The sequence below is a fragment of the Gigantopelta aegis genome, chromosome 5 (assembly GCF_016097555.1).
Source record: "Gigantopelta aegis isolate Gae_Host chromosome 5, Gae_host_genome, whole genome shotgun sequence".
Lineage (NCBI taxonomy): Eukaryota > Metazoa > Mollusca > Gastropoda > Neomphalida > Peltospiridae > Gigantopelta > Gigantopelta aegis.
The window spans coordinates 11,831,036-11,854,717 of NC_054703.1; the positions used below are offsets into that span (position 1 = coordinate 11,831,036).

Genomic DNA, 23,682 nt, shown 5'->3' on the forward strand with positions numbered 1-23,682 from the left:
GTCAGTGGTCTGTGACAATATGCCTTTAAGGCTAGACAATCACATTTTTCTGAAAATGTAATTTTTATCCCCTGGAATTTTCTAAGGCCTTATATATCCACCCCCAACAAGGTGGTGGGGGTTGGGGGTGTGAGAGATACTTAAATAAATATTGTCATTTCTGTTTGTAGCCTATCTCCCAACCTGAAGAATGTTGTGTACAAGGCCGGGGTGGAGAATGGGGACGAGGCTGACTGGCAGTTCTGCTGGGATCAGTACAACGCGACCAACGTCCCGTCTGAGAAGGCCAAACTCCTCAACGCCATGACCTACACGAAGGATGTCCGCCAAATAGAACTGTAAGTTACGATCAAGGTGCAGATTCGGGGGGAGGGGCTGGAGGTACACACACACACATACATAGATACGCATACACACACAAACACACACTACCAATGTCCCATCCGAGAAGGCCAAACTCCTCAATGCCATGACCTACACCAAGGATGTCCGCCAGATAGAACTGTAAGTTATGATCAAGGTGCAGATTCGGGGGGAGGGGCTAGAGGTACACACACACACATACAGACACATATGTACACATACTCGCACATGTGACCAACGTCCCCGTCTGAGAAGGCCAAACTCCTCAACGCCATGACCTACACCAAGGATGTCCGCCAGATAGAACTGTAAGTTACGATCAAGGTGCAGATTCGGGGGGAGGGGCTGGAGGTACACACACACACATACATAGATACGCATACACACACAAACACACACTACCAGTGTCCCATCCGAGAAGGCCAAACTCCTCAATGCCATGACCTACACCAAGGATGTCCGCCAGATAGAACTGTAAGTTACGATCAAGGTGCAGATTCAGGGGGAGGGTGCTGGAGGTGCACACACACACACACACACATAGATACGCATACACACACAAACACAAACACACACACACTACCAATGTCCCATCCAAGAAGGCCAAACTCCTCAACACCATGACCAAGGATGTCCACCAGATAGAACTGTAAGTTACGATCAAGGTGCAGATTCGGGGGGGAGGGCGCTGGAGGTGCACACACACATAGATACACATAAACACACAAACACACACTACCAATGTCCCATCCGAGAAGGCCAAACTCCTCAACGCCATGACCTACACCAAGGATGTCCACCAGATAGAACTGTAAGTTACGATCAAGATGCAGATTCGGGGGGAGGGTGCTGGAGGTGCACACACACACACACACACACATAGATACGCATACACAAACAATTACACACTACCAATGTCCCATCCAAGAAGGCCAAACTCTTCAACGCCATGACCTACACCAAGGATGTCCGCCAGATAGAACTGTAAGTTACGATCAAGGTGCAGATTCAGGGGAGGGTGCTGGAGGTGCACACACACACGCACACACACACACGCACACACACACACATACACATAGATACGCATGCACACACAAATACACACTACTAATGTCCCATCCGAGAAGGCCAAACTCCTCAACGCCATGACCTACACCAAGGATGTCCACCAGATAGAACTGTAAGTTATGATCAAGGTGCAGATTCAGGGGGAGGGTGCTGGAGGTGCACACACACACACACATACACACTACCAATGTCCCATCCAAGAAGGCCAAACTCCTCAATGCCATGACCTACACCAAGGATGTCTGCCAGATAGAACTGTAAGTTACGATCAAGGTGCAGATTCGGGGGGAGGGTGCTGGAGGTGCACACACACACACACACATACACATAGATACGCATACACACACAAATACACACTACCAATGTCCCATCCGAGAAGGCCAAACTCCTCAATGCCATGACCTACACCAAGGATGTCCGCCAGATAGAACTGTAAGTTACGATCAAGGTGCAGATTCGGGGGGAGGGGCTGGAGGTGCACACACACACACACACAGACACATAGATATGCATACACACACAAACACACTACCAATGTCCCATCCAAGAAGGCCAAACTTCTCAACGCCATGACCAAGGATGACCAAGGATGTCCGCCAGATAGAACTGTAAGTTTCACTTCATTTCAACTTATTCTTCGTGCTTATATCCAATTAAGGTTCAAGTACACTGTCCTGGGCACACACATCAGCTATCTGGGCTGTCTGTCTAGGACAGTGGGTTAGTTGTTACTGAGAGAGAAAGAGTGTGTAGTGGTCTTACACCTACCCACTGAGTCATTAAAACTCGCTCTGTATGGGTGGGAGCCGGTACTAGGCTGTGAACCCAGTACCTACCAGCCTTATGTCCAATGGCTTAACCATGTTGCCCCAGAGGCTGGTACTGTAAGTTACAATCAAGGTGCAGATACAAGGGGAGGGTACTGGAGGGGGCAAATACACTCCACACTGCCAGAAAGTTTTAGGAGTGACAAATTTATCATCTTGCAATAAAACTTTTAATGCATTATAATTGAAATTTCATGTCATTGCTTGCCCAGCACTATTTTTTTTAGTGATCTTCAGCTCACCTTGATTGCTCACCTTGCACCATTTCAGGGGAGTGATCTTCAGCCCGCCTTGATTGCTCACCTTGCACTATTTCAGGGGAGTGATCTTCAGCCCGCCTTGATTGCTCACCTTGCACCATTTCAGGGGAGTGATCTTCAGCTCACCTTGATTGCTCACCTTGCACCATTTCAGGGGAGTGATCTTCAGCCCGCCTTGATTTTTTCTCATGACGAAGACTCGAGTTGTGTGTTTGTTTTGTAGATATCTCGGGTACAGTCTCGACAAGTTGAAGGTCCGGTCCCAGGATTCCATCTCGGTTATCACAGGTTTGGCCTCCAGCCCATCCGGTCAGCTCCGAGCTTGGAGGTTCCTCGAACAGAACTACGACGAGCTGTACAAAAGGTATTGTAAACTGATGGCGTGTATCCTGTATTGTGATTGGTTAATTGTAAACTGATGGCGAGTGTGTTCTGTATTGTCATTGGTTAATTGTAAACCGATGACAAGCGTGTTCTGTATTGTCATTGGTTAATTGTAAACTGATGGCGAGTGTGTTCTGTATTGTCATTGGTTAATTGTAAACTGACGGCGAGTGTGTTCTGTATTGTCATTGGTTAATTGTAAACTTATGGCCAGTGTGTTCTGTATTGTCATTGGTTAATTGTAAACTGATGGCGAGTGTGTTCTGTATTGTCATTGGTTAATCACATTTTTTTTCTGGGATCAAATGAAAATAACACCCGGAAAGCTAATGACGTCATTAGAAAGTGATGTCATTAGCAACTGGAACAGGCCAAGTTGACGGTTCAAGGGTCTACAGTTAGATTGTAGCCAGGTTTGTTTCTTTTCAAGAAATAACAAATTTAGGACTCCTGTTTACATGGTCCTGATTGGTTATATGTGGTTTTGGTTTTGTGTAACCAAGAGATCTTCGATTCTTGGAGATCTAATGGGTTTCAAAATTAATAATCTTTAAAGAAAACTAAATTAATATTCAGGTTTCTTTCGTTGTTAACATATCGTCATCATGTTCTCTTGTGTCCTCTGGTTTTCTGTCGCTCCTTGGCCCAGCCTCCCTTCCTCCATTGGTTAATTGAAAGATGAAGGGATTATGTGTGTCTGTATTGTTCTTCATATCGGATGATACTTTCTCGGGGATCAGAATCTCTCCCGAAAAGCTAAGAGAAGCGGAGAGAGAGAGAGAGAAGATGATAAGATGATTAGCAGAGAGAAGGAAAACAGGCCAACGTTGAGCGGAATTCAAGAGTCTATCCGCCCAGTTAGATTGTACCAAGCACGTAGAGTTTCTTTCGAGCGAGAATAACAAATTTAGAGACTCATGTGATAGATGGTCCTGATGTTTATATAGTGGTTTTGGTTTGGTAACTCAAAGGAATTCTTCGAAAAGAGATCTAATGGGTTTAAAGATAATAATCTATAAAAGAAAACTAGGGAGAAAGAATATTCAGGCCCGCGCGCGGTCGGGATTAAAAAATATCGTCATCATCTATTTCTCTTGTGTCCTCTGAAAAGACTTAATAGAGAGAGAAGCGAAGATTCCTCCGAAACTCCAGGAAAATATATTGAGAGTTAAAGAAAAGGGAGGCCCTCAAATAGGGATCTAGAGCTGATAGTCTATATCTGGGAGAAATAAAAATAGATATGATTAAGAGATCTCACAACCTCTATACAAGGTCTCTATATAGCGCTGAGAGCATATATATATAATAAATATATCTCTTATAGGAGACTCTGAGGTGTTAGATGAGAGCATCTAGAATATTTAAAAAATTCTTCTCCCTCTCGCAATCTATACTCTATCCGGAGATGCTTGGACCTATATCCTTCTGATATATCCTCGGGTTTGCATTGACAAACCACTCCCTGATAAATAAAGAGATTAATCATCTCTAGAGAGCGAAGGCCTCTGAGAAAGTAACTCTCTAATAACCGATGAGAGAGAGTCTCTCAATCAAGACGTCTTGACTTTGAGAGAATAGAGAGAGATATATATATATATATATATAGATACTCTATATATATCTTATTATAAAAAAGACCTAACGGCCCTAATATATAAATATCTTCGCTCGTCTCTCTATAATCTAGAATATCCCCCAACTGCTTTGGCTTCTCTATAAATCTCAATCCTCTATCTATTTGCTCCCAAATCCCTCCTCTCTCTCAAGTTCTCGGGAACTAGATCTCCTGGGATAGAGAATCTCGCTCTATCTACTATCTATCTCTCTATATCATCTAAATACACGACTCTCTCCTCCAACCTTATCCTCTCTCTATCTATCTTATAGATCTCCTCTCCTCTCTCTATCCCCTCTCTTGCTCCGCTCCGAACTACCCTTTTCCTCCCTCTCTATCTTGGTCTCCCTATTATCTTCTATATCCTATTGTAAATTCCTAATAGATTACCCCCTCCCTCTCTCTGGCCATATAAATATACTCTCGCTCTATTCCCTACCCTCTCTCTCCCGTCTCTATCCTCTCTTTCAACGTCGGCTACGGCCTAATCCGCTATCTTAATCCACGCTATTCTTAACCCCTCTCGCTCTTCTGCTACCCTCTCTATTCTTAAAAACCCTCTCTTCCGCTTATTTCTATTATATCTTTGTCTCTTATATTTGTCTTTCCCCCCCTCTCCGATATACCTCTTATATTGCTCACTCTAAGATTCTCCCCTCTTGAAAATCTTCCTCTGCTCTCTAGTCCTCCTCTCTCGCGCGCCTATATCCCGCTATCCTCTCGCTCTATTCTAGCTCGCGCTGTTCTAGATCCTAACCTAATCTTCTCCTGTTTCTTCTCTCTCTCTCTGTCCTATTGATTCCCTCTATCTCGTCTTATCACCACTATTCTTGCTCCCTATATGGACTTCCTCCCAGCTCCCCCTCCTCTCTGTCCCCCCCCCCGATTTATCCACTTATTCCCTCTATCTCTGGTCCCCCTGTCCTTTTTTCTCGTTGTATCTCCCTATCTTTCTCTCTTCTCTCTATACTCTCTCTTCTCTCTCTCTCTCCCTCTATATCTTTCTCTCCTCTCTCCCTCCAACGTCCCCTTTCTCTCTCTCTTCAACTCTCTCTCTTTCTTCTATATATATCTCTCCATCTAGTCTTCTCTGTTCTCTCTCGTTTGATTCATTAACTTTATCCATAATCCCTCCTCTTATAACTCTCTCTTGTCTCCTCTCTATTTTTATCCCCCCTCTCCCTCTCCTCATCAATCTCTTCATCCCCCTCGCTCCTTCCCCTCTCTCCCTCCCCTCTATCTTTCTTGAAGAGAGATATTCCATCAACCCAGCCTCACCTTGTCTCTCTCCCTCTTCTTTCCCTCTCTCTCTTTATCTCTCTTCTACTTCCTCTCTCTCTGCTTATCCCCCCCACCCTCTTGGCTCCTCACTATCTTCATCCCTCTCTCTCGTGGGCTCCCTCCCTCCTCTTCTCGCTTTTTCTCTCCCTCTACTTCCCCCCTATCTCACTCTCTCCTCTCTCACTCTCTCTCTTAGCCCTCTTCCTCCTCTGACTCCCTTCATCCCTCTCTTCTCCTTCCATACAACCTCTCCCTTCCTCCTAATATAACTCCCTTGTTCCTCCCCTCTCTCTTCTATCCCTCTCTTGCTCCCTTTCTATCTTCCTTCCTCTCTCTCTCTCTCCTCCCCCTATCCTCTCTCTCTCATCGTCTCTATCATATCCACCTCTCTCACCTCTCTCTCTTCTCTCTTCTCTCTCTCTCTCTCTACTACCTCTCTCCTCTCTCCTGCCTCTCTCCCTCTCTCTTCTTATCCCCCCTCTTGCTCCCTCACTCTCTCATCCCTCTATCTGCTTGGTCTCCACTTTTCCATATCTTCTCTTTGTGTCTCTCCATCCCCTCCCCTCTCTCGTCTCTTCTCTATCTATCTCTCTCTCTCTCTCTCTCTCTCTCTCTCTCTATCTCTCTCTCTTCCCTCTCTCTTCTTATCCCCCCTCTTGCTCCCTCACTCTCTTCATCCCTCTCTCTCTTGGTCTCCCTCCCTCTCTCTCTCTTTGTCTCTCTTCCTCCCCCTCCCCCCTCTCTCTCTCTCTCTCTCTCTCTCTCTCTCTCTCTCTCTCTCTCTCTCTCTCTCTCTCTCTCTCTCTCTCTCTCTCTCTCTCTCTCTCTCTCTCTCTCTCTCTCTCTCTCTCTCTCTCTTTGTTACACACACACACAGATATGTATCAAAAATAACATGCTAAACAAACTTGGTCCCAAAATGTTTTATTGAGTCTCAGTACATTTCCATGTTGCAGGACAAGTTGTGAATATTGTTGATGTACCTGAATCCAATAACACCCGTCACGTTGTTATTGTTGTTGTTGTTGTTTTAGTTACAGTAACACCTGTCACGTTGTTGTTGTTGTTGTTTTAGTTACAGTAACACCCGTCACGTTGTTGTTGTTTTAGTTACAGTAACACCCGTCACATTGTTGTTGTTTTAGTTACAGTAACACCCGTCACGTTGTTGTTGTTTTAGTTACAGTAACACCCGTCACGTTGTTATTGTTTTAGTTACAGTAACACCCGTCACGTTGTTATTGTTGTTGTTGTTGTTTTAGTTACAGTAACACCCGTCACGTTGTTGTTGTTTTAGTTACAGTAACACCCGTCACATTGTTGTTGTTTTAGTTACAGTAACACCCGTCACGTTGTTGTTGTTTTAGTTACAGTAACACCCGTCACATTGTTGTTGTTGTTGTTTTAGTTACAGTAACACCCGTCACGTTGTTGTTGTTTTAGTTACAGTAACACCTGTCACATGTTGTGTTTTAGTACAGTAAAACACATTGTTGTTGTTATTGTTGTTGTTTTAGTTACAGTAACACCTGTCACGTTGTTGTTGTTGTTGTTTTAGTTACAGTAACACCCGTCACATTGTTGTTGTTATTGTTGTTGTTTTAGTTACAGTAACACCTGTCACGTTGTTGTTGTTGTTGTTTTAGTTACAGTAACACCCGTCACGTTGTTGTTGTTTTAGTTACAGTAACACCCGTCACATTGTTGTTGTTTTAGTTACAGTAACACCCGTCACATTGTTGTTGTTTTAGTTACAGTAACACCCGTCACGTTGTTGTTGTTTTAGTTACAGTAACACCCGTCACATTGTTGTTGTTGTTGTTTTAGTTACAGTAACACCTGTCACGTTGTTGTTGTTGTTGTTTTAGTTACAGTAACACCCATCACATTGTTGTTGTTGTTGTTTTAGTTACAGTAACACCCGTCACATTGTTGTTGTTGTTGTTGTTGTTTTAGTTACAGTAACACCCGTCACGTTGTTGTTGTTTTAGTTATAATAACACCTGTCACATTGTTGTTGTTTTAGTTACAGTGACAGCCATCACGTTTGAAATGCTTGTTGTTTTTCAGATATGGTGTCGGCTCGTTTCAGTTTCCAAATCTCGTGAAGGGTGTGACAGGAAGCTTCAGAACAGAGTTTGATTACAATGAGGTGAATTGTCTTTATGTGTTGGGATTAGATGAGTGTATTATCACCAGTTAAATCAGGCCAGTTGAGTGTATTATCTCCATTAGCATCAGGGCCAGTGGAGTGTATTATCACCAGTTATATTCAGGGTGGAGTGTATTATCTCCAGTTATAATCAGGGCCAGTGGAGTGTATTATCTCCAGTTATAATCAGGGAGTGGAGTGTATTATCTCCAGTTAGAATCAGGGCCAGATTGAGTGTATTATCTACCAGTTATAATCAGGGCCAGTTGAGTGTATTATCACCAGTTATAATCAGGGCCAGTTGAGTGTATTATCTCCAGTTATAATCAGGGCCAGTGGAGTGTATTATCTCCAGTTATAATCAGGGCAAGTTGAGTGTATTATCTCCAGTTATAATCAGGGCCCGTGGAGTGTATTATCACCAGTTATAATCAGGGCCAGTTGAGTGTATTATCTCCAGTTATAATCAGGGCCCGTGGAGTGTATTATCTCCAGTTATAATCAGGGCCAGTGGAGTGTATTATCTCCAGTTATAATCAGGGCCCGTGGAGTGTATTATCTCCAGTTATAATCAGGGCCAGTGGAGTGTATTATCTCCAGTTATAATCAGGGCCCATGGAGTGTATTATCTCCAGTTATAATCAGGGCCAGTTGAGTGTATTATCACCAGTTATAATCAGGGCCAGTTGAGTGTATTATCTCCAGTTATAATCAGGGCCAGTTGAGTGTATTATCTCCAGTTATAATCAGGGCCAGTTGAGTGTATTATCTCCAGTTATAATCAGGGCCAGTTGAGTGTATTATCTCCAGTTATAATCAGGGCCCGTGGAGTGTATTATCTCCAGTTATAATCAGGGCCCATGGAGTGTATTATCTCCAGTTATAATCAGGGCCCGTGGAGTGTATTATCTCCAGTTATAATCAGGGCCAGTTGAGTGTATTATCTCCAGTTATAATCAGGGCCCGTGGAGTGTATTATCACCAGTTATAATCAGGGCCAGTTGAGTGTATTATCTCCAGTTATAATCAGGGCCAGTGGAGTGTATTATCTCCAGTTATAATCAGGGCCTGTGGAGTGTATTATCTCCAGTTATAATCAGGGCCAGTTGAGTGTATTATCTCCAGTTATAATCAGGGCCAGTGGAGTGTATTATCTCCAGTTATAATCAGGGCCAGTGGAGTGTATTATCTCCAGTTAGAATCAGGGCCAGTTGAGTGTATTATCTCCAGTTATAATTGAGTGTATTATCTCCAGTTATAATCAGGGCCAGTTGAGTGTATTATCTCCAGTTAGAATCAGGGCCCGTGGAGTGTATTATCTCCAGTTAGAATCAGGGCCAGTTGAGTGTATTATCTCCAGTTATAATCAGGGCCAGTTGAGTGTATTATCTCCAGTTATAATCAGGGCCCGTGGAGTGTATTATCACCAGTTATCAGGGCCGAGTTATCTCCAGTTAGAATCAGGGCCCGTGGAGTGTATTATCACCAGTTATAATCAGGGCCCATGGAGTGTATTATCTCCAGCTATAATCAGGGCCCATGGAGTGTATTATCTCCAGTTATAATCAAGGCAAGTTCAGTGTATTATCTCCAGTTAGAATCAGGGCCCATGGAGTGTATTATCACCAGTTATAATCAGGGCCAGTTGAGTGTATTATCACCAGTTATAATCAGGGCCAGTTGAGTGTATTATCTCCAGTTATAATCAGGGCCCGTGGAGTGTATTATCTCCAGTTATAATCAGGGCCAGTTGAGTGTATTATCTCCAGTTATAATCAGGGCCGTGGAGTGTATTATCTCCAGTTATAATCAGGGCGAGTTGAGTGTATTATCTCCAGTTATAATCAGGGCCCGTGGAGTGTATTATCTCCAGTTATAATCAGGGCCCGTGGAGTGTATTATCTCCAGTTAGAATCAGGGCCCGTGGAGTGTATTATCACCAGTTAGAATCAGGGCCAGTTGAGTGTATTATCACCAGTTAGAATCAGGGCCCGTGGAGTGTATTATCTCCAGTTATAATCAGGGCCCGTGGAGTGTATTATCACCAGTTATAATCAGGGCCCGTGGAGTTATAATGTATTATCACCAGTTACAATCAGGGCCGGAGTGTATTATCCCAGTTATAATCAGGGCGTGGAGTGTATTATCACCAGTTATAATCAGGGCCCGTGGAGTGTATTATCACCAGTTAGAATCAGGGCCCGTGGAGTGTATTATCACCAGTTAGAATCAGGGCCCGTGGAGTGTATTATCACCAGTTATAATCAGGGGCCCAGGGCCCAGTGTATTATCTCCAGTTATAATCAGGGCCCGTGGAGTGTATTATCACCAGTTATAATCAGGGCCAGTCGAGTGTATTATCTCCAGTTATAATCAGGGCCCGTGAGTGTATTATCACCAGTTAAAATCAGGGCCAGTGGAGTGTATTATCACCAGTTATAATCAGGGCCCGTGGAGTGTATTATCACCAGTTATAATCAGGGCCAGTGGAGTGTATTATCACCAGTTATAATCAGGGCCCGTGGAGTGTATTATCACCAGTTATAATCAGGGCCCGTGGAGTGTATTATCACCAGTTATAATCAGGGCCCGTGGAGTGCATCTCCTTGGAGTGTATTATCACCAGTTATAATCAGGGCCCGTGGAGTGTATTATCACCAGTTAGAATCAGGGCCAGTTGAGTGTATTATCTCCAGTTATAATCAGGGCCAGTGGAGTGTATTATCACCAGTTATAATCAGGGCCCGTGGAGTGTATTATCACCAGTTATAATCAGGGCCCGTGGAGTGTATTATCATCAGTTATAATCAGGGCCCGTGGAGTGTATTATCACCAGTTATAATCAGGGCCCGTGGAGTGTATTATCACCAGTTATAATCAGGGCCCGTGGAGTGTATTATCTCCAGTTATAATCAGGGCCCGTGGAGTGTATTATCACCAGTTATAATCAGGGCCAGTTGAGTGTATTATCACCAGTTATAATCAGGGCCCGTGGAGTGTATTATCTCCAGTTATAATCAGGGCCCGTGGAGTGTATTATCACCAGTTATAATCAGGGCCCGTGGAGTGTATTATCACCAGTTATAATCAGGGCCCGTGGAGTGTATTATCTCCAGTTATAATCAGGGCCCGTGGAGTGTATTATCACCAGTTATAATCAGGGCCCGTGGAGTGTATTATCACCAGTTATAATCAGGGCCAGTGGAGTGTATTATCACCAGTTATAATCAGGGCCCGTGGAGTGTATTATCACCAGTTATAATCAGGGCCCGTGGAGTGTATTATCTCCAGTTATAATCAGGGCCCGTGGAGTGTATTATCTCCAGTTATAATCAGGGCCAGTTGAGTGTATTATCACCAGTTATAATCAGGGCCCGTGGAGTGTATTATCTCCAGTTATAATCAGGGCCCGTGGAGTGTATTATCACCAGTTATAATCAGGGCCCGTGGAGTGTATTATCACCAGTTATAATCAGGGCCCGTGGAGTGTATTATCACCAGTTATAATCAGGGCCCGTGGAGTGTATTATCACCAGTTATAATCAGGGCCCGTGGAGTGTATTATCACCAGTTATAATCAGGGCCCGTGGAGTGTATTATCACCAGTTATAATCAGGGCCCGTGGAGTGTATTATCACCAGTTATAATCAGGGCCCGTGGAGTGTATTATCACCAGTTATAATCAGGGCCCGTGGAGTGTATTATCACCAGTTATAATCAGGGCCCGTGGAGTGTATTATCACCAGTTATAATCACCAGTGGAGTGTATTATCACCAGTTATAATCAGGGCCCGTGGAGTGTATTATCACCAGTTATAATCAGGGCCCGTGGAGTGTATTATCACCAGTTATAATCAGGGCCCGTGGAGTGTATTATCACCAGTTATAATCAGGGCCCGTGGAGTGTATTATCACCAGTTATAATCAGGGCCCGTGGAGTGTATTATCACCAGTTATAATCAGGGCCCGTGGAGTGTATTATCACCAGTTATAATCAGGGCCCGTGGAGTGTATTATCACCAGTTATAATCAGGGCCCGTGGAGTGTATTATCACCAGTTATAATCAGGGCCCGTGGAGTGTATTATCACCAGTTATAATCAGGGCCCGTGGAGTGTATTATCACCAGTTATAATCAGGGCCCGTGGAGTGTATTATCACCAGTTATAATCAGGGGCCGTGGAGTGTATTATCACCAGTTACAATCATGGGGCCCAGTTATAATCAGGGGCCCGTGGAGTGTATTATCATCAGTTATAATCAGGGCCCGTGGAGTGTATTATCACCAGTTATAATCAGGGGCCGTGGAGTGTATTAGAACCAGTTATAATCAGGGCCCGTGGAGTGTATTATCACCAGTTATAATCAGGGGCCGTGGAGTGTATTATCACCAGTTATAATCAGGGGCCGTGGAGTGTATTATCACCAGTTATAATCAGGGCCCGTGGAGTGTATTATCACCAGTTATAATCAGGGGTATTATCCCAGTTATAATGGAGTGTATTAGAACCAGTTATAATCAGGGGCCGTGGAGTGTATTAGAACCAGTTACAATCAGGGCCCGTGGAGTGTATTAGAACCAGTTATAATCAGGGGCCGTGGAGTGTATTAGAACCAGTTACAATCAGGGCCCGTGGAGTGTATTAGAACCAGTTATAATCAGGGGAGTAGAGTATTATCACCAGTTATAATCAGGGCCCGTGGAGTGTATTAGAACCAGTTACAATCAGGGCCCGTGGAGGGCCGTGGAGTGTATTAGAACCAGTTATAATCAGGGCCCGTGGAGTGTATTAGAACCAGTTACAATCAGGGCCCGTGGAGTGTATTATCACCAGTTACAATCAGGGCCCGTGGAGTGTATTATCTCCAGTTACAATCAGGGGCCCGTGGAGTGTATTATCACCAGTTATAATCAGGGCCCGTGGAGTGTATTAACCAGTTATAATCGGGGGCCGTGGAGTGTATTAGAACCAGTTATAATCAGGGGCCCGTGGAGTGTATTATCACCAGTTACAATCAGGGCCCGTGGAGTGTATTAGAACCAGTTACAATCAGGGGCCGTGGAGTGTATTAGAACCAGTTACAATCAGGGCCCGTGGAGTGTATTAGAACCAGTTATAATCAGGGCCCGTGGAGTGTATTAGAACCAGTTACAATCAGGGCCCGTGGAGTGTATTATCACCAGTTACAATCAGGGCCCGTGGAGTGTATTAGAACCAGTTACAATCAGGGCCCGTGGAGTGTATTATCACCAGTTATAATCAGGGCCCGTGGAGTGTATTAGAACCAGTTATAATCAGGGCCCATGGAGTGTATTAGAACCAGTTATAATCGGGGCAAGTGGAGTGTATTATCTCCAGTTATCGGAATCAGGGCCCGTGGAGTGTATTATCACCAGTTATAATCAGGGCCAGTGGAGTGTATTATCACCAGTTATAATCAGGGCCAGTTGGAGTGTATTAGAACCAGTTACAATCAGGGCCCGTGGAGTGTATTAGAACCAGTTATAATCAGGGCCAGTGGAGTGTATTATCTCCAGTTATAATCAGGGCCCGTGGAGTGTATTAGAACCAGTTATAATCAGGGCGAGTGGAGTGTATTATCACCAGTTACAATCAGGGCCCGTGGAGTGTATTATCTCCAGTTACAATCAGGGCCCGTGGAGTGTATTATCACCAGTTACAATCAGGGCCCGTGGAGTGTATTAGAACCAGTTACAATCAGGGCCGTGGAGTGTATTAGAACCAGTTAGAATCAGGGCCCGTGGAGTGTATTATCTCCAGTTATAATCAGGGCCCGTGGAGTGTATTATCACCAGTTATAATCAGGGCCCGTGGAGTGTATTATCACCAGTTACAATCGGGGCCCGTGGAGTGTATTAGAACCAGTTACAATCGGGGGCCGTGGAGTGTATTAGAACCAGTTACAATCAGGGCCCGTGGAGTGTATTAGAACCAGTTACAATCGGGGCCCGTGGAGTGTATTATCACCAGTTATAATCAGGGCCAGTTGAGGGGCCCGTGGAGTGTATTATCACCAGTTATAATCAGGGGCCCGTGGAGTGTATTATCACCAGTTATAATCAGGGCCCGTGGAGTGTATTATCACCAGTTATAATCAGGGCCCGTGGAGTGTATTATCACCAGTTATAATCAGGGCCCGTGGAGTATTATCACCAGTTATAATCAGGGCCCGTGGAGTGTATTATCACCAGTTATAATCAGGGCCCGTGGAGTGTATTATCACCAGTTATAATCAGGGGCCGTGGAGTGTATTATCACCAGTTATAATCAGGGCCCGTGGAGTGTATTATCACCAGTTATAATCAGGGCCCGTGGAGTGTATTATCACCAGTTACAATCAGGGCCCGTGGAGTGTATTAGAACCAGTTATAATCAGGGCCCGTGGAGTGTATTAGAACCAGTTACAATCAGGGGCCGTGGAGTGTATTAGAACCAGTTACAATCAGGGCCCGTGGAGTGTATTAGAACCAGTTACAATCAGGGGCCGTGGAGTGTATTAGAACCAGTTACAATCAGGGCCCATGGAGTGTATTAGAACCAGTTACAATCGGGGGCCGTGGAGTGTATTAGAACCAGTTACAATCAGGGGCCCGTGGAGTATATTATCACCAGTTACAATCAGGGCCCATGGAGTGTATTAGAACCAGTTACAATCGGGGGCCGTGGAGTGTATTAGAACCAGTTACAATCAGGGGCCCGTGGAGTGTATTATCACCAGTTACAATCAGGGCCCATGGAGTGTATTAGAACCAGTTACAATCGGGGGCCGTGGAGTGTATTAGAACCAGTTACAATCAGGGGCCCGTGGAGTGTATTATCACCAGTTACAATCAGGGCCCATGGAGTGTATTAGAACCAGTTACAATCGGGGGCCGTGGAGTGTATTAGAACCAGGGGGCCGTGGAGTGTATTAGAACCAGTTACAATCGGGGGCCGTGGAGTGTATTAGAACCAGTTACAATCAGGGCCTGTGGAGTGTATTAGAACCAGTTACAATCGGGGCCCGTGGAGTGTATTAGAACCAGTTACAATCGGGGGCCGTGGAGTGTATTAGAACCAGTTACAATCAGGGCCCGTGGAGTGTATTAGAACCAGTTACAATCAGGGGCCCGTGGAGTGTATTAGAACCAGTTACAATCAGGGGCCCGTGGAGTGTATTATCACCAGTTATAATCAGGGGCCGTGGAGTGTATTATCACCAGTTATAATCAGGGCCCGTGGAGTGTATTATCACCAGTTATAATCAGGGCCCGTGGAGTGTATTATCACCAGTTATAATCAGGGGCCGTGGAGTGTATTATCACCAGTTATAATCAGGGCCCGTGGAGTGTATTATCACCAGTTATAATCAGGGGCCGTGGAGTATTATCACCAGTTATAATCAGGGCCCGTGGAGTGTATTATCACCAGTTATAATCAGGGCCCGTGGAGTGTATTATCACCAGTTATAATCAGGGCCCGTGGAGTGTATTATCACCAGTTATAATCAGGGCCCATGGAGTGGAAAAAGAGAGATATGTTTTATTTAACGACACACTCAACACATTTTATTTACGATTATATGGCGTCGGACATATGGTTAAGGACCACAAAGATATTGAGAGAGAAAAACCACTGTGCCCACTTCATGGGCTACTCTTTTCGATTAGCAGCAAGGGATCTTTTATATGCACCATGCCATAGACAGGATACCTTATACCACGGCCTTTGGTGTACCAGTCATTGTGCACTGGCTGGAGCAAGAAATAGCCCAATGGGCCCACTGACGGGGATTGATCCCAAACTGATCGCGCATCAATCAAGGATTTTACCACTAGGATACATCTCAATAATATTGGTTAAATTGCATCAGGTTTTGTCTCTGTATGTAGTGTGGGACATAACCCAGTGATAAAGTGCTTGCTTTATGCGCAGTCAGTCTCGGGTTGATCCCACTGGTATGTCAAAGGCCGTGGTATGTGCTGTCCTGTCTGGGATAGTGCATGTTAAAGATCCCTTTCTACTAATGGAAAAATTAGACTATAATTATATCAAAATTACCAAATGCTTGATATTCCATAGCTGATAATAAATATATCAATGTGCTCTAGTGGTGTCATTAAACAAAATAAACTTTAACTCTCTTTTTTTTTTTTCTGTCTGTGTGTCTGTTCCACAATGCCTCAAAATATTGATCTGCAATTTTGTGTATAGGTTTATCGTGTAGAGTTACGTACCAAGTTTGACTTTGATTGGGATTAAAATTATTCACTTTTGACAGACTTACGGCCAGATCAAGATTGTCTTTCATGGGAATTTATTCAAGGGCTATAACTGTAAAACAAAAACATTCGGCTTTGGTAGGGGGCGTGTATTACTGTCGCAGTACTCTTAGAATTCTGTAAGAATGTCGTATAGTATGTTTTGTAGAAATTAGAACGGAATAATCCTACTGTGCTTATCTAAAATATTTAAATTTGTTTTCAGGTCAAATCGTTTTTCAGTACACGTGAGGTTGGATCTGCAAAGAGAGCCGTGCAACAAACACTGGAGAAGATAAACATGAATATTAATTGGATGAAAAACCATGAACAGGAGATTACCGATTGGCTAAAAGAAAATGCATCTTAAAAAACATGAATATTAATTGGATGAAAAACCATGAACAGGAGATTACTGATTGGCTAAACAAAATTTCATCTTAACAGGAATATTAATTAGCTGGAAACAAAACTGGTACAGGAGATTTTGGATTGGCTAAAGGATCTCAGGGAAAAGGTTTCTGATTGGGTCAGACAAAATATATCTTAGGAAAGAGATTTCTGATTGGATCAAAGAAAATACATCTCGGAAAAGACATTTCTGATTGGTTAATGCAAAACATTTGAGGAAAGATATTTTCTTTTTGGTTAAAAGAAAATATCTCTTAGAAATAAGACTAGTGTTACATTTTTATTGTTTGCAAAAATGCTAGATTTAAGATACACATTCAGTTATAATAATATGTTAATATCTGTTGATGACAGATGTATTATTAACTGCATTATTCCAGCTAGTTTGAATTTTGAAACACACAAATGTATTTTCAGGAAAATGGCGCCAGCAATATTTCCCTGTCAATAGTACTAAATTCTAGTATAGTTCTTTCCCATGTATTTATTAATTTTATCCTTTTGAATTCTATTTTATAACATTGTATTTATTCAGTGAAAATAAGTAATTGTGATTGGCTGAAATACTTTTTGATTTTATTTGTCAAAATTTGTCCACCTAATTTTCTAGATCCCTGTTTTAATTGCGAATTATTTTACCAAAAAAATTAACCATGAAGATAATTTAAAATCACATTAAAGTTGCAATTTTAAGAATATTTCTGATATTGAAGGATTCAGAATAATAGACCCTTTAGTAAATAGAATATAGTTTCATAGTTTCCACAAGGAGTTTTACTTGTTTACACAAGCTATTTTTCTGTCTGTCACCATTGTTAATCATGTTTATTTTTTAATTTTGAAATTGCTACGCATTATATCATGAACATAGGAAAAACAGAGGCCTGTTATTTTCATATCTTCATAACATTGAAAAAAATATATTTAAATTTTAAAAATCAAAATACAGGTATCTTATCTTTCATACAATTCAAACTTTCACCTGTTAGATGATATACTAGCAGTGTTTCTGCCAGAAAGACATTTTTGGGTATGGCACTATGGAATTGAATGCAACCACAATCAACAGGGGATAGGAGATCTCCCCCAGAAAGAAAATGGGTTACGTTTAACGTTAGAGTCAAGAAAATCATACAGTAATGATCAGAGTAATTAAATTTGTCAAAAGGTTAACTTTAAAATAAAAAAAAATCTGCAAATATTTTTGGGTATGGCACCATACCCGTTTTAAACTCTGGCAGAAGCCTTGACTAGATTCGGATTGGACGACATTACCAAAAAAGAAGGTTATTGCATTATTACAGGTATGAAATATTTGGAGAATTATGTTACTGTTGGAAGATGGATCATGGTTAGAAAAAAAGAAACATGTGTTTTGTATATTTCGAACTAAGTTTATTACATGTATTTGTAATTGTTTGTAATTATAACAGTTGTTTTTCATTTTTGGGAAATTTAATGATATATAGAGATCATTATACGAGCTTGTGTGTCGTACTGATTTTATGAAACGAGTGTCAATATTATTGTATCAGGGGTGGATTATGGGGGGTTTCCCACTTGTACAGACACCACCACCCCCCCCCCCACTAAAAAAACAAAAAACCCCACCACGTAGATCTAAATTGATGTCCATGTAAAATTTATGTCAAATTATAAGCATTTACATATTGTTTCGGAGCGCCCCGCCCCCCCCCCCCCTTACCTAAAGTATAACCTGCCCCTGTGCGAGAGCAAGGGTGATACATGAATCCCGACACGAGTTTCGTAAAATCAGTACGATTTACACATAAGTGTAATAATTTCTTTATTGTCCACATTATCCAAAATATAATTTTTGTGAATAACAAGCTAGGACCATGTCAGAACGTTTCAAACGAAACTAAAAAGAGACGACGATGTCATTTTGATAAGCATTTATACTGGGGAAGCCGCATTCAGTTATGACGTTGCTTCACAAAGGTACATCATTAGTTGTGCACGTGAAATCATTATGATACACGTGGGTCATACTGGTTATATTTCCCTGAATATCTTGAACGACGTGGATGATAAAGAACAATAGCACATTATTTATGAAGTTGCTTTGCTATAGTATTTGCTATAAGTTGTGACTGTTATAACAAATTCCCCTAGACTGAAATGCAGTTATTATTTTACACACTTGTGTCTTTTTGAAGACTGTGAAGTGGGACCAGTGTTTGTGATGAAAACTCTATATTGTGATGAGGGACTGAATAGTAGTTTTGATGCAAGGCTGAAAGTATATGTGTGGAGGGTTTTTTAATCACATTTTTTGTTGTTGGACCACAGTATTTCATTATTGTTTTTTTTTTTTTTTTTTTTTTTTTTACATCTTTTTCTGTTTTTTAATTTTATTGGGTTTTTTATTTTTTATTATTATTTTTTTATTTTTTTTTTTATATAGACTGAACAGAATTTTGTGATGTGGTCTGAGACCAGTTTGTATGAAGTGTTCGTCTTGGTGTTCATGATTCAGTACTAATGTGCATATGTCTGTTTTATGTTTATATTTATATTTATATTTATATATAATACTACTATATGAACATGAATGTTTGTCATGTCTTTATTGTTATTTGTCAAGTGTGAATTTCTCTTGTAAAAAGTGTTCCTATATTACAGCTTGGTGTTCAGTGAACTAGCGGTGCAATGAATTATGATACAGGTAGTGTGATACAATGTGTATCTTATACCTGGGACCGGCCTCAGTGGCGTCATGGTTAGGCCATCGGTCTACAGGCTGGTAGATACTGGGTTCGGATTCCAGTTGAGGCATGGGATTTTTAATCCAGATACCGACTCCAAATCCTGAGTGAGTGCTCCGCAAGGCTCAATGGGTAGGTGTAAACCACTTGCACCGACCAGTGATCCATAACTGGTTCAACAAAGGCCATGGTTTGTGCTTTCCTGCCTGTGGGAAGCGCAAATAAAAGATCCCTTGCTGCCTGTTGTAAAAGAGTAGCCTATGTGGCGACAGCAGGTTTCCTCTAAAAACAAATGTGTCAGAATGACCATATGTTAGATGTCCTATAGTCGATGATAAGATAAAAAATCAATGTGCTCTAGTGGCGTCGTTAAATAACACAAACTTTTTTTTGTTTCTTATTCCTGGGTCGCAATATGATACGTATCAATGATAATTAATGACAATAACCCTAATTATTAGGCAGTGTAAAATATTTTTGACAAAGCGTTTTTATCATTAAATTACATAATGCTTATAATGTCTGGCTTTAAGATATCAATTTTAGAAAATCTATTGTTTCCAGTCATCCTCGTGGCATGGCATGGCATGGCAACGACATTCAAACAGCATTACGTTAAAGTCTGGACTTTATTAAAGTCTAGACTTTAAGTTTTATAAGCACGGGCCTTGATGTTTGTACAGTGAAAACCCTTTTACCCAGACACCCATGGAACAAAGTAAAAGTCTGGAATAGGGCTCGAATTTAACAACAGCGCCGATGGCACTTTTGTGCAGCTGAATAAAAATTATTGCTATCTGTAAAACTCCTCAACAGCAACAAAATGTATACACCTGGTGTACATTATCTACCAGTATTTAACATTTGCACATTTGAAATAGATCTAATCAGCAAAATAACTTTTTAGTCAAGTTTATTTGCTGCAAAAGTCATTTTTTTAAAACTTGCCGTAGGCACATTCAAAATTGCTGTCGGTGGGCTGTTTCACCCAAGGCAATTTTTTTTTTTTTTAAATGCTGTGGGTGACAAATTCTTAAGTTTGAGCTCTGTACTGCATTTAAAAATAGACTATGAAAAACGTCTGATATTGAGGGAATTCCAATATACAATATATTTTTCTGGGTGTCCGTATATTTTAACAGCTAGGACAGTTCCATAATTGATCTTGGGGTGGGTTACAAATTATTTGCATACCTTTTACAACAAATACAATTTTATTTACGTATGTACAATATATAGACAAAAACATTGCAAATACCCACAAAGCACCAAAACATTATTTAGTGCTTCCCTGCCTCCCACCTGTAATCAGTTCTGGAACCACCCTAATGAGGTTGTGAATATCTTCGAGGTTGTTACAGAGATATTGGCTCAACAAAATGGTTTGGGGGGGAGGGGGTGTTACTGTCCCTTTAATTGTGGAGATGTTTCAGACTAATATTAAATAGATTTTCTTATTTAGAATACCAGTATCTCTTTCTTTTTGGAAAAGTGCATATAAAAGATATCTTGCTGCTAACGGAAAGATGTAGTGGTTTTCCTCATAAGACTATGTCAAAATTTAATTTATACATTTTTGACATGACATAACCAATGATTATTGAATCAATGCGCACTAGTGGTGTCGTTAAACAAAAACAAAAAAAACTTTAACAAACATTAATACGATCAAAAACACCTTGAAACATGCAGACACTGATATTCTAAACAAGAAAATGTATTTAATATACAGTGATAGTCATTATAAAGGTTTCCATAGTCGTCTCAAACTCAGGACAGTCCCCTTATCGATTGTGTTAATCAGGATGTTTACCAATGTAAATTATAATGTGTTAATAAAGTCATAATATTGTTAATCAGGTTGTTTACTTGTGTAAATAATAATGTGTTAATAAAGTTATAATATTTTGTCTTGCCTATCAAAGTCTGTTGAGCATATGGTGTACTTTTATTTCAGTGTTTATTTATTTCATGTTATCATTATAATCTTATTTCATTGCGTTAACTTCGATTCTTTATTTCATTGAAGTCCATTATAATCTTATTTCATAGGGTTCATTTTGATTCTTCATTATCAAGGTTTGATTCTTATGTTGTCAAGGTACATGCATGATTCAATGTGATCTTAATTCAGTGTTCATTTTGATTCTTTATGTTGTCAAGGTATGGTTCAATGTAATCTTATTTTATAGTGTTCATTTTGATTCTTCGTTATTAAGGTTTGATTCTTATGTTGTCAAGGTACATGCACGATTCAATGTGATCTTAATTCAATGTTCATTTTGATTCTTTATGTTGTCAAGGTATGGTTCAATGTAATCTGATTTTATAGTGTTCATTTTGATTCTTCGTTATTAAGGTTTGATTCTTATGTTGTCAAGGTACATGCACGATTCAATGTGATCTTAATTCAGTGTTAAATTTGATTCTTATGTTGTCAAGGTATGGTTCAATGTAATCTTATTTTATAGTGTTCATTTTGATTCTTCGTTATTAAGGTTTGATTCTTATGTTGTCAAGGTACGATTCAATGTGATCTTATTTCATAGTGTTCATTTTGATTCTTCGTTATCAAGGTTTGATTCTTATGTTGTCAAGGTACGATTCAATGTGATCTTATTTCATAGTGTTCATTTTGATTCTTCGTTATTAAGGTTTGATTCTTATGTTGTCAAGGTACGATTCAATGTGATCTTATTTCATAGTGTTCATTTTGATTCTTCGTTATCAAGGTTTGATTTCATTTGTAATTTTGTTTATATTATTCACTTTAGATCTTTACCTTTTTAAGGCCTGATTCAATGTAATTTTATTTTATTGTGTTCATTTTTTTAATCCAATCTAATCTTGGTGTTATTGTTAGTTTTTGATTACTGATCAAGACCCAATTTAAAGGCATATTGTCACAGACCACTGACCTATTACATGTATATGGCCTAACAAAGTATTACTTAAAAATATATATATTTGATTTGTCCCAAAATGTACTTTATTAAACCATCTACGTAACCACCATACTCCACTTATTAATTTTTTTATTTTTTTTTAATAATTAAATTATGGCAATGGTCCATAATTCAAAAACTAACATTGCTGAGAGGGTTGACATGGATTTCACTCCATCATGGTGTAGTTAAAGTGATGCAATATCTAGGTTTGGTCTGTAAAAATTAATGTAATTTTAATTTATTATTCATTTATAGAGAAATAAGGTCCTTAAATCTGTGACAGTATGCCTTTAATGTGATCTTCTTTTATTAGTATTAATATCAAAACTCACTATATATATATATATTTTTTTTTTAACTGATATTTTAAAAAAAGGTCTTCAGGGGAAACCAGTTACATTTTTGTATTATTAACAACTTGAAGGTATCTTTTATAAACTTTTTAACACAGAACAGCACATACCATGACCTTTGTTATACAGCAGAACAGCGATGTCACAGTCTCATAAACATGGCGGCAAGCAACATTACTTAAGAATCTTAATAACTGAAGCCGACAAAATGTATTTTTATTTTACAAGATCACTAAGCATAATAAAATAAAATGGCCACACTGCAAAACACTTGAAAATGTTAGATATACATTGGGGGGGGGGGGGGGGGGGGGGGGGGTCTTCTAGGTAGAATTGTCTGATTAATTTGTGTTTCATCAGCCACTCGTACATGGATGTTCTACAAATTAATTGTTGTTTTCGGAGGGGTGTGTGTGGATATTTTGTTATTTGCAAACGCATACCCTTCATACATCTACTTTTCTAGGATTTTGTGTTTTGTTTTCAACATATTGTTATTTGAACATTCCACAGAATGTCTTAAGTATGTTTCATGGATATCAGTTTCTGCGGATTTCAAACTTTTTATCCAGTTTGAAAAAATGAGTAAATTGGCATGATAGTCAACTTATGGTCTTTGAACTTGAAAGTTTGGGGGGTTCATACCCAGATGAACCTAAAAGAAATAATAGACAATACTTATAATTAAATTTGAAACATACTAATAATAACACACTAAAAGTTCATCTTTTATTTTGAATTATTTTTTTGTTCTTAAACTATTATGCTCAATAAGACAAAGTACAAATATAATGTGACGTCATCTGATACGTGTATGACATTCCTAAACGTTATTTTTATGTTCATCGAGACAAGAACAAACTCAAGTTTTCTCCAGTTCTGATGCAATTTAATCTACATTGTGAAAATTATTCACACACAGAAATGAAATATAACAAAACACTGAAAAATGTACTTCTCAAGAGTTTAATCATGTAGAAATATCTTCTTGGGGTTTTTTATTGGGTTTTTTTTTTTTTTTTAAAGCAT

At 40.4% G+C, this 23,682-nt stretch overlaps 1 protein-coding gene across 2 annotated transcripts in view; it reads left to right on the forward strand.

Annotated features, from left to right (window-relative positions):
* The window catches only part of LOC121373394 (endoplasmic reticulum aminopeptidase 1-like), an 81,756-nt gene extending 62,290 nt beyond the window's left edge, over nucleotides 1-19,466 (forward strand). For both annotated transcript variants that reach the window (XM_041500035.1, XM_041500034.1), the window contains exons 16-19: nucleotides 171-338; nucleotides 2,742-2,882; nucleotides 7,869-7,950; nucleotides 16,439-19,466. In XM_041500035.1, the coding sequence (XP_041355969.1) occupies nucleotides 171-338; nucleotides 2,742-2,882; nucleotides 7,869-7,950; nucleotides 16,439-16,582 (535 nt within the window). In that variant the 3' untranslated portion in view covers nucleotides 16,583-19,466. The remainder of the gene's footprint in view (nucleotides 1-170; nucleotides 339-2,741; nucleotides 2,883-7,868; nucleotides 7,951-16,438) is intronic.
* Nucleotides 19,467-23,682: the final 4,216 nt, after the last annotated feature.